The sequence below is a fragment of the Trachypithecus francoisi genome, unplaced genomic scaffold (assembly GCF_009764315.1).
Source record: "Trachypithecus francoisi isolate TF-2019V2 unplaced genomic scaffold, Tfra_2.0 Lachesis_group9, whole genome shotgun sequence".
NCBI classification, from domain to species: Eukaryota; Metazoa; Chordata; class Mammalia; order Primates; family Cercopithecidae; genus Trachypithecus; species Trachypithecus francoisi.
Window position 1 is genome coordinate 14,345,979 of NW_022681474.1, and position 17,089 is coordinate 14,363,067.

The window sequence follows — 17,089 nt, forward strand, 5'->3', positions numbered from 1 at the left end:
TGGAACTAACACGTTGTCTCATTTCATCCTCACAACATCTGTGAAGTTTAAGTTAGCCCCACCTTATAGGTAGGGAATGTGAGGCTATCAGGGTAAATTGTGTATCCCAGGTTACGTGTTAGAATTAGGAGGAACCTAGTGCTTCAGAATGTGTTCTGAAATATTAAAATGACTCCATTGATGAAGGAGCCATAACAATGCTGTTTTAGGTTTTCAAGTGTATTGCTCTTTGTTCCATGCAATTTTGAAATATTTGTTTGCCATGAATTATTTTGTTTTATTTCTAAAAGTAACATAAACGTATTACAAGATACTTGGAAAATAGAAAACAGAAAAATAACCCTCTATAATTTATCTATCAGAATTCAAATCAGATAGATACTCATTTTGATTTTCTTTTCCCCATTCATTTTCCTATATGTGGTTGTTGTCTCAGCAGCATTCAACCTTTTTCCATGTCATTGCTTGGCCACCATAAGTTATTATTTGTAGTGGTTGCACAACACACAGCGTTTCATCTGGTGAGACCGCACTGTAATATGAGCTGGGAAGGAGGAGAAACAAGATGAATGAATATTTGTTATATGACTTACGTTATCTTATTTACCCTCAAAACAACAGCATGGGGTTGACTTTACTAATTTTACTTCATAGATAAGCAAATCGAGATGCAGTGAGGGTAAGTGACTTGTCCAAAGTTACGCAACTAGTCAGTTGCAGGACAGGTGTCTGTACCTGGATCTGTGTGACTTTGCAGGCCATGCTTTTCCACTCTGCTTTCACGATGCCTCCGTGTGTCATCTGTTAAATTCTTATAGCAGCACTACATATTCCAGTTATACAGAAAAAGAATGAGGTGAGAGCTTAGAGGGGTAAAGTGTGAAGTATTAAATGTGAGGTACTGGACTACATTTTGCATCCATGATGTCATTTAGCTCCTACTGCAGCCCTGTAGTATTGCCTGCCTTCTGACCATCACGCTGCCAGTGTTACGGTCTAGAATAAGTTGGATGTTTTCACGTTTTTCAGTGTGCTATGTATCTCCTTGTTTCTTTCCCCATGTGTTGAATTATTTCCTTGCCGTGGACACTTAGGATGTCTTCACTTTCCTTCCACCATAAATTACCAGGCCTTGCCCTACTTTTCAGTACCACAGGTGACACTACAAGGAACTTGTTGGTCTGTCTGTCCAGAAGCAGAAATTCCTCCCTGATTTCAGGGTAGGCACATAGGTGCCTAATCTGACTGAGCTCTCGAGAAGGGCCACCTTCATCGTCACGCTGGGTAGTGCTGTGCACAAGAGGTTTTATTTTCCTACATATCTGCATTTGCTTAATGCTGTTCATTTGCCCACGTTTTGTCACTTGGATGTTTGAACTTGCATTTCTGTATCTGTTCGTGAGTTTAGGCAGCTCTTGGTGTCTTATAAGGTTTTGGGTTTCCTTTTCTGTGAGTCCCTATTATTCTCTGCCTGTTTTCCACTGGGAAATTATTATCTTTTTCTGTTGATTTACAAGTGCTCTTTATTCTAAATATTAATTCCCTTATAGGTTTTATGCTTTGCAAACATCTTATTCTGTCATCTGTTTATTTACCTTTTTCCGTAGTTTTATTTCTTGAGCAGAAATTTCAAATTTTGAAATGATCATATTCAATCTCTTCTGCCTAATGTTTTATGCTTTTGAAATTTTATTTTAAGAAGTCCTTCTCCTTAAGAAGGCCACAGAATATTCCCTACATTTTCTTTTACTAGTTGTATAGTTTTATCATTCTCAGATAGGTCTGCAGTCCATCTGTAGTTCCCTTTTTAGGTGGTAGGTAAGGATCTACTTTACCTTTTTATGTTTCACTCCATAGTCAGTCTGCCTTTTTCTTTAGGATTTAAACTTGAAAATCAAAAACTCTTTTGGGAGATGTTTTAGGGGCCCTTACAGCATTCCATATAGTTAAATTATTTATTAGCAGTACCATTATTTGTGTGCCCTCTGCCCCTGCAACTTCTGTATGGAGTAAGGATCTCGTTTGGGTATGGGGTATCCCAAACACCTAGAACTTAGTGACTGGCATGTGACAGTCACTCAACAGTCTGCAACGGTATTTGTTGAGTGCTAGGTGAATGTAGGCTTTTTTCCTGTAGCTAGTTAGTCATTCTAACAAAAACTTGAAATCTTTAATAAAACCAGACTAATAGCTCTGCTGTTAACCAGCTGTGTTTTCTTGAAGTCATTTTCTTTCCTTCCTCTGTAAACTAATGCCCTGTGTAACCACCATCTCAATTAAGATTATAGGAAGTTTTTATCACCCCAAAAGTTCTTTGTTCTCCTTTGTGCTGCCTTCTGCTCCCTTCCATCATTGATTTACCTGTGGTCACTGTGATTAGCTTCACCTGTTTTAGAATTTTATGTGAATGGAAACATATTATTTTCCATGATCAGCTTTTCTTGGTCAGCACTTTTTGTAATCCGTTTGCTACGTATATTAGTAGTTCATTTGTTTTCTTTGCTGAGTATATTTCATTGTGTGGATATACCACAATTTTAAACATTTGTTAATCTACTGGAGGAATATTTGAGGTGGTTTTTTAAAGGGGAGATAGGGTCTCACCTGTTAACCAGGATGGAGTGCAGTGGCACAATCTCGACTCACTACAACCTCAACCTCCTGGGCTCAAGCAGTCCTCCCAATTCAGCCTCTTGAGTAGCTGGGAGAACAAGTGTATGCCACCATGCCTGGCTAATTTTTTTTTTTTTTTTTTGTAGAGTTGGGGTTTCTCCACGTTGCCCAGGCTGGACTCGAACTCCTGGGCTCAGGCGATCTACCCACCTCAGCCTCCTAAAGTGCTGGGACTACAGGTGTGAGCCACCATGCCTGGTTGGTGTTTTCATTAGGAGGCAATTATGGCAAAAGCTACAATATCCTTTCATGTACAGGTGTAGGCATATGTTTTGAGAACTACCTAGGAGTGGAATTGCTAGGCTATGTGATAAGTGTATGTTTAACTTTATTAGAAATGGCAAAACTATTATCCAGAGTGACTATTTTACGTTTCCAACTGCAGTCTATGAGAATTCCAAATTTTCCACATTCTCTCCAACACCTGGTATTGTCAGTTTTTAAAAGTTCAAGTCAATCCCCCTGATTTATACTAGCATCTCATGGTGGTTGAAATTTGCATTTCCCTGATATAAGCATATTTTAATGTGCTTGTTGACCAGTTATAAATTCTTTTACATAGTATTCAAATCCTTTGCCTATTTTTTTTATGGAGTTACTTTATTTCAGTATTACTGAAGTGTTACAGAGCTCTATATATATTCCAGATACAAGGTCACTCACAGACCTGCATATCTAGAGTTCTGGAGGGATGTAATGGAGGAAATGAGGAACAATCAACATTTATAGAGATACTGGCTAAAAAGTTGCTGAAATTATTGAAAGGTACTAATACTCAATCCAGGAAGCCCATTGCAGACCAAATTTAAAATGATATCCACATTTAGCCGTATTGTAAAAACTGTAGTATTTACTATAGAGAAAGAGTAGATCTTAAGTGTAGCCAATAGATTTTTTAAGAGACATCATGTATACAGATGTGGTAGTTAGACTCACAAACTGACTTCTGAACTGCAGTACTGGAATCCAAATGACTGTGAAATAGTAGCTTCAGTGTGTGTTAAGAGACAATAACTCTCAGCCTAGATTTTTTTACATTTCAAGGAGGAGATTCAGATAAAGACTTTTGTAGACAAATACAATCTGAGAGAAGAGAAGTTCTCACTGGCTAACATCAGGCAGAAAAAAATGATCTCAAGTGAAAGTTCTGAAATGTAAGAATGAATAATGAGCAAAGACGATAAATATGTGTTTAAAGTTAAAACATTAACTATAAAAAAAATAATGTTCAAGTTGTGAAAAAGAATCAGGCTAGTGCCACCATAATAGTGATCATTGACAGTAGAATGGATAGTTGTATATTTCTATAACAGACTATTATACTACAGTAAAAATAAACTATAGCCTCACACATCAAGATGGGTTAATTTCAAATACATAATATTAAGAAAATAATCAGATTACAAAAGAATACATGCAGTATGATTCCATTTCTGTAAACTTCAAAAACAGACAACACTGAACAGCATGTTTTTAAGGGATAGGTATACATAGGGCCAACAGTATAAAGACATAAAAGGAGAAATGGCGAACACAAAATTAAGGACGGTGATAACCAGCTTTGGGGGTGAGTGCCACCAGGATGGGCACATTCTAGGAGCTTTTGTCAGAGTTGGTTTCTGCTTTCTTTCCTAACATAGGAGGTGATTTAACTGGTGTTTGTCTTGTTCTTCACACTACACATATTTTAAAATAATTTCTTATATGTGTAATTTCTGAATTGAAAAATTTAAACCAAGAAGAAGTCAATGGGAGGCATGGAAGTTTGCTGGGGAAAACAGGTGACACAGAAGGGTCAGGAAGGCGGGGCATGTAACTGAGAAGGATGAAGTGCTCGGCATTGGTTCATCACCGGTGTACTGTTCCCCAATACGTGTATCTCGGTCACATTCCGGTCTATTGATGACCCACTCCACTGTTTTAGGTAATTCATTTCATTCAGCAATAATTATCATAATTTAAGTCAACTGTTTCTTTTTGGCTGTTTCTCTGTTCTTCTACTGAAGACTTTGTGTGCCAGATTATCAAAATGCAAAGGATATCTTAATTACATGGAAATTACATTATTCACATGCTGTTTGCTTCTAAACATTTCTGGTAATACTATGGAAAATTTTTTCTGCTAAGTATTGTTGTAAGTAGAATTCTATTTAGTGTTATCAAGAAGAACTTTATATGGAACTGAAAGAGAAAACCTAGTTATTTAGCTTTTACTTCTTTTTCTCCAACAAACTGGATAAAGTATATAATTTTATTATGACCTTTTTTAATAATTGAGTTAAAAATGAAAATGGAGGTTTTTAAGATGTGTATGATCTGAAAAGACATGATATTATAATTTTTAACTTATTTTGAAGGAAAATCCGTCAACAAAATTAGTAGGTTATACATCATAAAATTTGGTAATCATTGACATTTTGTCTTAGAGTTGTGTTTATATAGGTTGTGTACTAATATACTAAGAAGCATTGTACAAATAAGGTTAGATTTAGTTTGGGGCTAGTAAATTAATATTAAAAAGAAAAGTATAATATATTTTAAATATTGGAATTCAATTTTAATATAAAGATTTGAAACATCCTGTTTCATTGTAAGACATTGATGAATTCATATTTTCAACTGCTCGGAAACAGAGAAAAAGGGAAGAGAATGTCTGAAACTGGAGTAAGAGTAAAAGGGGAACTATTAATAGTTCTGCCAGTACAACATGTAAACGTAGCGGTCCTATAAGCACGGTCCCCCTTTCGTCATGAAGAATGAGTGGAAGGTGGAGTGCTTTTAGTTCATGTGTGTGCCCCCAGGCGCATTGTATTCATGTATGTGTATCGATACGTATACACGGTATATTTCATTGGAAGTTCTTTTGTTTCAGAAATATTTTGGGGGCAGTTAGAAAAAAGATATAGAATAGAGTAAGGTTATATATATCAGAAGGGGATGAGCAGGATGAGGAAAAGGAAAACAAAGTTTAGTATATGAAATAGAGCCACAAGTAAGGCTAATATAATATAAGAAAGACTTCTATACCTCTGTAAAGCCCAACAGCCTGCCGAGGATGGGTTGCAGATTTGGCTTTCCGTTTTCTAGTAGCTAACGGGAAGGAGAAGCCTCAACATTTTAGTAATGTCCATGAAGCAAATCAGTTGCCTAGGTAAAGCGTAGCTATTTCTAATAGTACTAAAACCAGAAAGAAATCTTTAGGGTTTTCAGAAAGCTAACCATTTTCTAATAATTGCAAAGCTCGTGTCAGGTGGCAGAGTGTAGTCCTATGTCTTGAGAAGTCATGGTTGAGATTTCAGAGGCAATTTTAATTGAAATGTTATTGTTATATAATAAACAGTATGCCAAAACAGTACTCTGCTGTTACTTTTACTTTTTTCCAACTACAAAGGAAATTGACTATCAAACTTACAATATATTTCAATTTCAGATGTGAAACAACTACATTATTCTTGAACCTATGGTGATTTTTGCATCATTACACAGATATGTCATTTTCATTAGTTGTATCATTGTTATAAACTGGTAAGTAAGTTTTTAAAAAGTTGGTAAAATTTGGGGATAGGTCTAATTTAATAATGTAAAAAGATTCAAGCAAGCTGTAAAATATATAATTCATAATGACCAATATTGAAATTTTAAATTAAAAATATTTCCTTTTTATAAAATGGAACCAATGTTAATAAAATAAGTAGTTATATATGTCACAGTAAAAATGTTCTTTGCTCCCCAGATGAAAACTTTGCCTGTTATTTGAAGGGGTACCTAGGTCTCTACCTAGCTTTCATATAACTAAATGTTTGGCTTTGCCAGTTTAAATGTGGTCACTGAATAAATAATAGAGATCAAAATCAAAAGTAATTATTTACAGTGTAACATTTGGGGTAATCATAATGGATGGAGAAAAATTGTTAAAGAAAAAGTATAATACCTTTACTATTAACAAAAATATAATTGAAAGGAAGGACTTTTTTGGTTAATCCCCATAAAATCTCTGCAGTGTATCTATATTCAGCAAATATGGTAAATTATTTTTAATTCAGAAATAAATTAAGACTCAACAGTTTTGCTTAAGTAGAAATTATGAAAAGGGTTCATATTTTAGTGTTATGAAAACTAAAATATTTCACCTCTCCTTGTTAGCATTTTTCCTAGATAGTCACTGGAGGTCCATGATAAGTAGTTCTGTGCATGGTATTTAGACAGTGGGACAGAACTGAAAAGAAGGATTATTACACTCTAGCCTAGGACTTTACAAACAAATAGATACTTGCATATTGCATGTTCTTTCCACTCCCATATGAGTGTTTTTATTAACTGTGTGCCATATATCTGCTTGAAATACAGATTAGAGGGATACAGGCTCTAGGATGATGATGTCTGGTGGACCACCAATTTCGAATCACCTTTATCAAATCAGGAATTGACATGATTGAAACTGGGCTTTTAGTGCGTATGCGGACCAAGCTCTTTCTAGGTTAGCTTTAAGCATAGTCTTTCAGTGTCACAACCTAGTCTGTGTGTTCTTGCCAAGGCTCCCTTTCTTGGTGTTCCTGAATTACAGTTTTTGTCTCCGTGTCTCCATGTGATTGTCAAAAGCTTTCACTTGCCTTTTCCAGAATTGGCAGATACTCCTAAATGAATTCTTTTCTTTGGTTTTTCTGGTTTTCGATGAAAGGATTGATCTGAACAACCCAATAAATTACTATTGGTAGCAGAACTGTCTCTCTCTCTCTCTCTCTCTCTCTCTCTCTCTCTCTCTCTCTCGCCCCCTCCCCACTTCCCCTCCCTCCCTCCTTCCCTTCCCTCCCTCCCTCCTTCTCTCTCTCCCTCCGTCTCTTTCTCTTGCTTTCTCTGTATGCATGTAAGTATGTATTTGCATATATAATTTTAAATCTTATCCTTGTTATATACACTGTGAGCATTTTCTCACACCATTGTTGTTTTTCTTGGAGACAGTGTCGCCTAGGCAGAAATGCAGTGGTGCAATCACAGCTCTCTTGCAGCCTTGACTTTCTGGGCTTAAGTGGTCCTCCCGCATCAGCCTCCTTCTTTTTTTTTTTTTTTTTTGAGATGGAGTCTCGCTCTGTCGCCCAGGCTGGAGTGCAGTGGCTGGATCTCAGCTCACTGCAAGCTCCGCCTCCTGGGTTTACGCCATTCTCCTGCTTCAGCCTCCTGAGTAGCTGGGACTGCAGGTGCCGTCACCACGCCCGGCTAGTTTTTTGTATTTTTTTAGTAGAGTCGGCGTTTCACCGTGTTAGCCAGGATGGTCTTGATCTCCTGACCTCGTGATCTGCCCATCTCAGCCTCCCAAAGTGCTGGGATTACAGGCCTGAGCCACCGGCCTCCTTCTTAACTGGGACCACAGGTGCATGCCACTATGGTTGGCTAATGTTTTAAATTTTTTTGTAGAGATGGGGTCTTACTATGCTGCCCAGCTGGTGTCAAAATCCCGGGCTCAAGTGACCCTCCTGTCTCAGCCTCCTGAAGTGCTGGGATTATAGGCCTGAGCCACTGTGGCCTGCCACAACATTGTTTTTTGGAACATTAATTTTATTAACTGCATAGTATTCTATAAAGTGGATATACTTTAACTTATTTTACTAGTATTAACATTTAGTACCTTTTTTTAACTATAAAATTTTATGATGTGGGGAACATTTTTTCTTTCTTTTGAGACAAGGTCTTGTTTTGTCATCCAGGCTGGAATGCAGTGGTGTGATCACAGCTCACTGCAGCCTCGACCTTCTGGGCTCAAGCAGTCCTCCCACCTCAGCCTCCTGAGTAGTTGAGACTACAGGTGTACACTACCGTGCCTGGCTAATTAAGAAAATACCTCAGATTTTCTAAAAGGGTCACCACTTCCCTGGCCCATAGGAATGATGAATACACACCATTTCCTTTTCTAAAACACTCTAACAGAGGTTTTGGCAGGGAGGGGAGGGTTCAAGTTAGGGTTAGCTGAGACTGCAGACATGTGCTGCCATGGCTGGCTAGTGTGTGTGTGTGTCTGTGTGTGTCTGTGTATATATTTTTAGAGACAGGGTCTTGCTGTATTGCCCAGGCTGATCTTGAACTGCTGAGCTCAAGTGATCTCCTCACCTTGGCCTCCCAAAGTGCTGAGATTACAGGCATGAGCCACCACTTCTGGCTGGAAACATTTTTCTATTAATACATAAGTCTTGCTCCATCTCAAGTCATTTACTTAGAAATGGAATGGCTCTCAAGTGATAGGATTATCTGTAAGGCTGTTCATGTGTAATGCTGGACTGCTTTCTAGAAAGTGCTTTCAATAGCGATGTGTTGAGGGTGACTGTCTTGATGCCTCTTTACCAGCATTGAGAATAATTATTTTAATTATCTTGCTGATTTAAGAGGGAAAAATTGTTTTCCTGTTGTTTTAGTTTCACATTTTTAGAATATAAACTGTCATATTTGTCATAAATGCTTTTCCTTTTTATTGTTTTCTTTTAATTTACAGAAAGGAAATTAGTGATAATTGCTTCAGAGGCAAGAAAAAATGAGTTTCAGATGTTTGTGTCATAAAGAAATTCAACATTTCTAATCTAGTCAGGTATTTTGGATCTCCTCCTGTTATACTTCCATAGCTTTTATGCTCATAAAGTCTTTTGACATCAAGATACTAGATCAATATTCATTTAAATTTCTATGTCAAATTTTATGATTCTGAAGTTTTCAGTCCCCTGAGCTAGTACACTGAGCCAGTAGGGGGCCATAAGGTACTGAAATTGGGGAAGCAGTCCTAAGTCTTAAGGTATTTATCCAGATTACCTAGAATACACTTAAAATAAGTTTATGATACCATCAACATTGTAAACAGTGGTGTGAACCTGTTTATGAGGGACGAGAAGACATCACAGGCATTTGTTATGTTTTTCGTTGACAGAAAACACATCACTGCATTCTGTGGTGATTCGTTCTTCCATTGGTTGTGGCTGTGTTTATACTGTTTTTATTGTGCTCATTTTCCAATATATTAATTTCAAATGAGATGGCAGAAGTTTCTGAGACTGAATCATTGTTAGAAGGCTTAAAGATAGGTAATTACTTTCTGCAAATTATGACTCATGAGATTCCTTACTTTTGTAAAAATGTTAAATCATTGGCTGTTACCATGAAATACACAAACACACACACACACATTATATATATTTTATATATATGTATGTATTTGTCTTGGAACTTTCAGAATGATCTTGGGGAGGGGAAACAGTGTAGGCTTCTATGGCCTGTGGCTTGGAGGCTCTTGAGTGCTCAGCAACCCACGGAAGCTCATACCCTGGGAGAGAAGGGAGCGCTCTGTGGCGCCAGATGGTGGAAAGTTGTGGGAATGGAGTGGGGTGGGAGAAAATGAGGAAGTTATTGAAAAAGTTCAGATAAATTGAGTGTATACTTAAATATTAGACATTTATATGCCATTTTGTGACTTATGGTATTAAGTGAAATTAGTATAGCAGACTAGAAGGCCACTTACCAGTGTATCTCAAACCCAAATTGCTATGTTTTCTTTTTATTGGAAGAAGAAAAGTTCTCGTTATAGATTAAGTAGTTGATAAGAAAACGAGAGACCTGGAGTATCCTTTACCTGAATACTAGCAAATGGGTTTTCACATGATACAAACCTGACTGAGTGATGATCTAAGAAAATGAATAATGAATTTGACCATTGTTATATTTGAGGTGTCATATAAATCAACCTTCAGAGTTTATTATTAATTCCAGAAAATCTTAAGCCTTATCAAATATATTTGGCCTGTAATGCGTAGTAGGACCCCAGTGCTCCTCTGTTATTTACAGGTTCTGGCTCAGTTCTAACCTTCGCTTTACTTTTGAAGAAAAATAGGTGTGAATCTCTTTGAACTTATTTCTTAAGAACATAACAATATATATATTTTTAAAGAATAGAGTGAGCAGGAAAAAATAAATTCATCAAGTTTAGACAGTACTTTATGAGCTTGTATTTCTTGACACAACCGTTATAAATAACACATGTTCTTACTCTTAGATGACACTTTTAATATATACTAGATCAGTTCTTCTTTATTCTAATTTGCCTAAACTCAAAACTTTCCATCCAGAAAACAAAGTTATTAACTCCTTTGTTATATTCTCAAGATGCATCAGTATAGGGGGAAGCACCTAGTTTTGCATTGTTGTCATTCATGTGTTCCAGTTGCCACTAATCCTTCAGCCATACCCTTTCCCGACCTTTGTCTCTATGAAAGGCCTCCCTGATTCCAACCTGCTCTTTGCGGCAGACATCTTTTTTAGTCCCTCAAAGACCAGCGATAGAGAACGAAATGACCAGAATGTATCATTTTAACTGACTTCATTTCACTTTGAATTAAGAAAGTTGAGCCCAACATGCTATGACTAACAACAAAGCAGATCTTTTCTTGTGTTGTGTGTTAATCCATGCTCTACCGTTGTTTCTTAGTGGCTAAGAAAACCCACTGTGTGGTGACAGTCTGTGGATAAAAATATATCAAGGAATAATAAAATGCAGTGCCATTAAAAAAAAACACTTAGCAAACTGGAAAGAAATGTCCTCAATCAAAGTTATGCACCATAATCCTGTAGCAAGCATCATATTTGCATTTATATTTATCATTTTATATTTATAAGCTATGTCTACCAGTAAGCATCCTCAAGAGCCATGTTGAATGGTGAACTATTATAAGAATCCCTACAAAATCTAAAACAAGATGAGGATGCCCACCATTACTACCTGTGGTGTGTACTTTGCTAGAAGTCCTAATCAGCTTGATAAGAAACAAGTCCAATAGAATTTACAGACAAACCTGAAACTAGTAAGAGAGGTAAGCAGATGGCCCAATAAAGACCAGCAGCCACCAACCAGGAAATACTATATAAAATAAAATTCCATTTTCAAAAGAAACATTAAAATATCTAGGAAAAACCCAAAAGATAGGTAAGAATCTTATGGATAAAAATTATAAAACCATATTAAAGACATAGAAAAATATATAAATAAATGAGCATATGTGCCAATTTCGTCAGTGGATATTCTTACATTGGTTGTGGAGCTTTAACTATTTTTGTGGATTTTGGCAAACTAACTTTAAAATTACTGTGGATGAATATGGGACCAAGAAGAGCCATAATGAGTCTGAAAAAGAGAGGAACTCCCTAAGGCTGGCAAGCTTACGTGGGAGCAGGAAACTTGTATGTTGCTGGAAGAATGGTAAATGGTAGCTACTTTTTTAAAAGTTAAAATAGTCTAGCTAATAGATGCAAACGAAATTCCAAAGGGCATACTGTGGAGAAAAGTCTTTTCCCATCCCTTGTTCCCTGAGCCCCTCTTAGCAGCAGTTTCTGGAAGGAATCAAGCTCTAGAACTCTTTTGTGCATATCAGTTATACAGTGTTTTGAGAAATAGTAGTGTCTTATACCACGATTTTTTAAAAGATGTAATATATTATAGAGCTTATGTCATCTTAACACCTATAACATTGCTTCATTTCTTGTGAAAACTGTATAATAATCCTTGGTACAATTATCACTTATTTAACCAGTCCCCTAAGATGTATGTTTACATTATTTCTCATTGTTTCTTGCTGCCAGCAATACTAAAATGAATTTCCTTCCTTGTATGTGTGTATTTCACACATGCTGAACAATTGTGTGGTTTTGTTGTCGATATTTAATTCTGATCTATCTATAATTTATAGGTACAATCTAAGGGAGTGCTCCATCTGCTTTCCCAGGTTAGATAACCAGTTGTCCCAGTGTCCTGCATTGATTAATCAGTCTTTCCACCAATAATGTGAAATGCCACTTTTATTGTAATGAAAATTCCGATTTGTTCATCTTTTTTCTTTGCATCAGTAGCATTTCAGAATTTTCTTTACACAAATTTTGTCATTCTATTTCTTCCTGGAAATTTTATTTTTCTTATTGTTGTAAATAATTGAGGTTTGGTCTTTTCAGTCATCTGTCTTTTTGGTTTCTGTATATGAATGCTTTTAATCTTAGTAAATCAGTTTGTACCCAAAGAATTTATTGAACTATATACTTAATTAAAATTACTTAAAAAAGCATATCAGCTGATATTTTTGGGTTTTCTAGATACATGATTTGAAAACTCCTTATCAACTTTTATGACAATTTCAATTATGTTGGTTATTACCTTTTCAGAGTGTTAAGGAAATGTGACAGCCACAGACATCTTTGAATATTCTTGATTAGGTTAAGGATGTATTTACTCATTCTTGTTTTGTTAGGGGCTAGGTGTTGAATTTTACTAAATGCCTTTCAACATGTATCAAAATCTTCATGATAATTTATTTTTGACCTATTAATGGAGTAAATCATATTTTTACATTTCTTCATATGAAATCTTTCTTCAGTTCCTAGAATTAGTATATTATTTTGACATTTGAATATATTAATATTTATATATAATATTAGATTATATTCAAATATTTTATGTAGGATTTTTGTATCAGTATTTCTACGGGTCACTGATTTTCTTTGTGCTATTTTGTGGGGTTTTCTGATTACACGCTAGATTCCTTGCTTTCCTATGACTGTGCACTGGAAGAGTTTGAGTCTCATTGGAGTGACCTGGTCATTGTAAGTTTGACAGAAGTAACTTATGAATATGTCCGTAGCTGATGTTTTTCTGGGTAAGCTCTTTGCAAACTTCCTCTATTTATTTCTTTGGAAATTGACCTTTTAAAGGTTCTGTTTTATTCTGTGTTCAGGTTTTGGTCATTTATATTTTCTTATAAAATCATAGTGTTTATATTTTTTCACAGAACTGAACAAAGTAGTTGCTTGTATTTTAATTTCCTTTTTATATGTAGGTGTCTCCCTGTAGCATTTTTTTGTATGTTTGTGCTTTGCATCTTCATTATTGATTAGATTAAGTAATGATACCTCTTTTATTTTTCCCTAAAGAAGGAGTTCTTGGGCCAGGCATGGTAGCTCATGCCTGTAATCCTAGCACTTTGAGAGGCTGAGGTGGGAGGATCACTTGAGGCTGGGAGTTTGAGACCAGCCTGGGCAACATAGTGAGACCCTGTCTCTACAAAAAATTAAAAAGTCACCCAGGTGTGATGGTGTGTGGCTGTAGTCCCAGCTTCTCAGGAGGCTGAGGTGGGAGGAGCACTTGAGCACAGGAGGTCAAGGCTGTAGTGAACCATGATTGTGCTATTGTACTCCAGCCTGGGTGGCAGAGTGAGACCCTGTATCCAAAAAAAAAAAAAAAAAGGAGTTCCTGGATCCTGGATTCTACAAATTTTCTTTTTTAAGAGCATTGCTGTAGCTTTTCATTTAGATCTTTTGTAATTTTTCAGTAACTTTTTTTTGACTCAGTGGTTGTTTATGAGGGTTTTCTGGTTTTGTATTAGTATCTGGTTTAATTTCACCGTGATTAACAATGGCGTGTATCACTTTTGGAATCTCTTCAAGTCATCTTTGTGGTGATTTTGTGGTTAGTTATGTATGTCTTCTGGACCTATTAAAGGTATTTTTTTGGTGTCAGGATAAATCAATATACCTGTCTTGAGGTGTTTGTTTGTTTGTTTCGGAATAAGTCAACTAGATAAATAATCAATAAATAAAAAATCAGGCTGGGCGTGGTGGCTCACGCCTGTGATCCCAGCACTTTGGGAGGCCGAGGTGGGCAGATCAGCTGAGGTCAGGAGTTCAAGACTAGCCTGACCAACATGGTGAAACCCCATCTCTACTAAAAATACAAAAATCGCCAGCACCTGTAGTCCCAGTTTGGGAGTCAGAGGCAGGAGAATCACTTGAACCTAGGAGGCAGAGGTTGCAGTGAGCTGAGATTACGCCACTGCGCTCCAGCCTGGGCAACAGAGTGAGATTACATCTCAAAAATAATAAATCAATAGCTCTGTCTTACTAGTTAGTTCTTCTATAGCCATACTTAATTTTTTGTCCAATTGATTTTTTTTTGTGAACTGAGAGAAGTGAATTAAAATCTCACAATTTTATATTTCTGTCAATATTTCTTTTATTTCCTATAGTTGTTTGCATTATAACTGTGCTCTGTTTGTCTTTTTTAAGAATGATTTTTCCCTTGTTTTCCAAATCCTATACATTTCCATCTTGACCCCTGCTTCATTTAGATAGCATTTTTATGATATGCCTTTGCCCATTTGTTTACACTCTTTCTGAGTCACTATTTTTAAATTGTTGAGTTTAGCCCATTTGTATTTATTAAAAAGAGAAACATGTCTGGTTTTGGTCTTCTCATATATAATATGCCTTCTGTTTTTATCATTTTGTTTTATCACTACGTAATACATTTTCTATGTGTTTCTTCGGGTAGCTTAGAAATGTTTTTTGTTTTAAGGGTGATGTTTATATATTTGGATAGTGCACTCAGTCCCTGAGATAGTTATTCCTGACTCTGCACTGTGAGCGTCGAGGACATTAGCACATTTTCCCCTTCAACATTGCTTTTCTGTCAGTGCAGTTCATCGAAGGACTAAGACACAAAGAGAGGTGGGAATGATGATCTGACCGCAAAATGCTGGCCCTGACAATGGCAACGTCTGTAGCAATGAGGTGGGGAAGGGAGAAGGTGGGAGTTAATCCAAACATACTGGTTTTGTCATCTTTATTTCCTTGAGGACTTATGAGGCATTACTCCGCTGACTTCTAGCATGGAATGTTTCTCTGGAGAAGTCTGAGGCCAGTCTGATTTAGCTCATGCTATGTTTTTTATCTGGATATCCAAAGACCTCTTTGAAGTTTAGTGGTTCACTGGAGATACAGATAGATACATTGACATTGATGTGTGTGTGTGTGTGTGTGTGTGTGTGTGTGTGTGTGTGTGTAAAGAGAGAGCGATCAGTGTTGAGGTTTGGAGGAGAATGGAAAATGGCACAAATCCAACTTTATAAAACTTATTTCTGTATTAAACAAAAAAGATACAAAGCAAATATGCCAAGTATTAACATCAGTTGAATGTAGTTGGTGAATACAAGGGAATCTGCAATATTATTCTCTGTGATCCAGGGTGTGTTGGAAATATTTCACTTTTTTGTTTTAAAAAATATTTTGTAACTATAAATCAGGGAATGTTTGCGTGCTTCAGTGACTCAAAATATATTTCACTGAAAATCACATTTTTGCTTGATTGATCACAACACGCTTCCATGTTTTCCTTGTATGTTGACAAGCACTCGTGTGATTTCTAAATTTTCTCTGGTGTCATTTCCTACATTTTGGGTAAAAGTATTACAAAATACGTTTGTGATTCTAAAGTCCTATGGTTGGGGATTATAAAATTCTAAATGTAGAATCTGCAGAGTAGAAGTTAGTGGTAATTGCTCCAGAGGCTAAAACTAAATGGGATGTTTGACTACAATCTCTTAAGGGATTTATATTTGCTGATTTGGAACTATTTTGAACATATCTTGGTCTAATCATTACAGAATAGAATTTGAGTTTAAAATAGCATGATAATTAGAAGAGTTGTGTATTGAAGACTTTTCCTTTTCTGTTTATCATGTTAGTTCTTTATCTTGTTCTTTATCTCAACAGGACTCTCATAAATACAAGTCATAATGAAAGAAATGACCTCCATTTTCTTATTTTCATTCATTTTTAGTTTTCAGTACTGAAAGATTTTTAAATGTGTTTTTCCTTTGTGTTAGGTATATGTCTCGAGTCCACGGTATGCATCCTAAAGAGACCACCCGTCAGCTGAGCTTAGCTGTGAAAGATGGTCTTATTGTCGAAACTCTAACAGTGGGCTGCAAAGGTTCAAAAGCTGGTATTGAACAAGAAGGATATTGGTTGCCAGGAGATGAGATTGTAAGTACATTTTATTTGATAACCATAGAGATATGAACTTTTAGCTTTTAAACATTATTTAGATACAACCTATAGAAAATCATTTTCAGAAGTTTAATATTTCATTTTAACGTTTTTATCAACATTAAGGCTCTACATTGGTAATATGGTTACTTTCCTTACTAATTATTTAGGAGATGACTCGCTTTTACAAAGAGCCTGCTTCTCTGTGTATTACCTTGAATCTAAAAACTAAAGCAAACCAAAGCTCTTTTGATGTACCCACACTTCATGGCATTCCTGTTGTCTTGAACAAATATTAGCAAAAATGTTTCCCTGCCAGATGATACTGACGCCATCCACACAGATAGAAGGAGATGAACTGTCTTCCTAGGGAAACAGTCTCAGTTCAGGTGGGATGAACAGGCTTCAGTAGAGATTTTGCGGCAGCGTACAGGTTCCAAACGTTAAATTCCCCTGGCCAGTGCCTACATTGACTAATGACAATTGCAGGTTTTGTGTACTGGAACAGAAATCAAACAGGAAAGACAGAACATTAATTCTCTTTACATTTTTACCTAGTTCTCACTTTGACTGCTCTTTT

At 36.3% G+C, this 17,089-nt stretch overlaps 1 protein-coding gene across 19 annotated transcripts in view; it reads left to right on the forward strand.

Annotated features, from left to right (window-relative positions):
• The window catches only part of ZMYND11 (zinc finger MYND-type containing 11), a 119,325-nt gene that overhangs the window by 55,648 nt on the left and 46,588 nt on the right, over positions 1 to 17,089 (forward strand). For 16 of the 19 annotated variants that reach the window (XM_033209650.1, XM_033209662.1, XM_033209652.1 and 13 more), the window contains exon 3: positions 16,347 to 16,506. In XM_033209650.1, the coding sequence (XP_033065541.1) occupies positions 16,347 to 16,506 (160 nt within the window). Of the gene's footprint in view, positions 1 to 6,103; positions 6,199 to 16,346; positions 16,507 to 17,089 lie in introns of all 19 variants that reach the window. The other 3 variants (XM_033209653.1, XM_033209654.1, XM_033209665.1) reach the window with 1 other exon arrangement.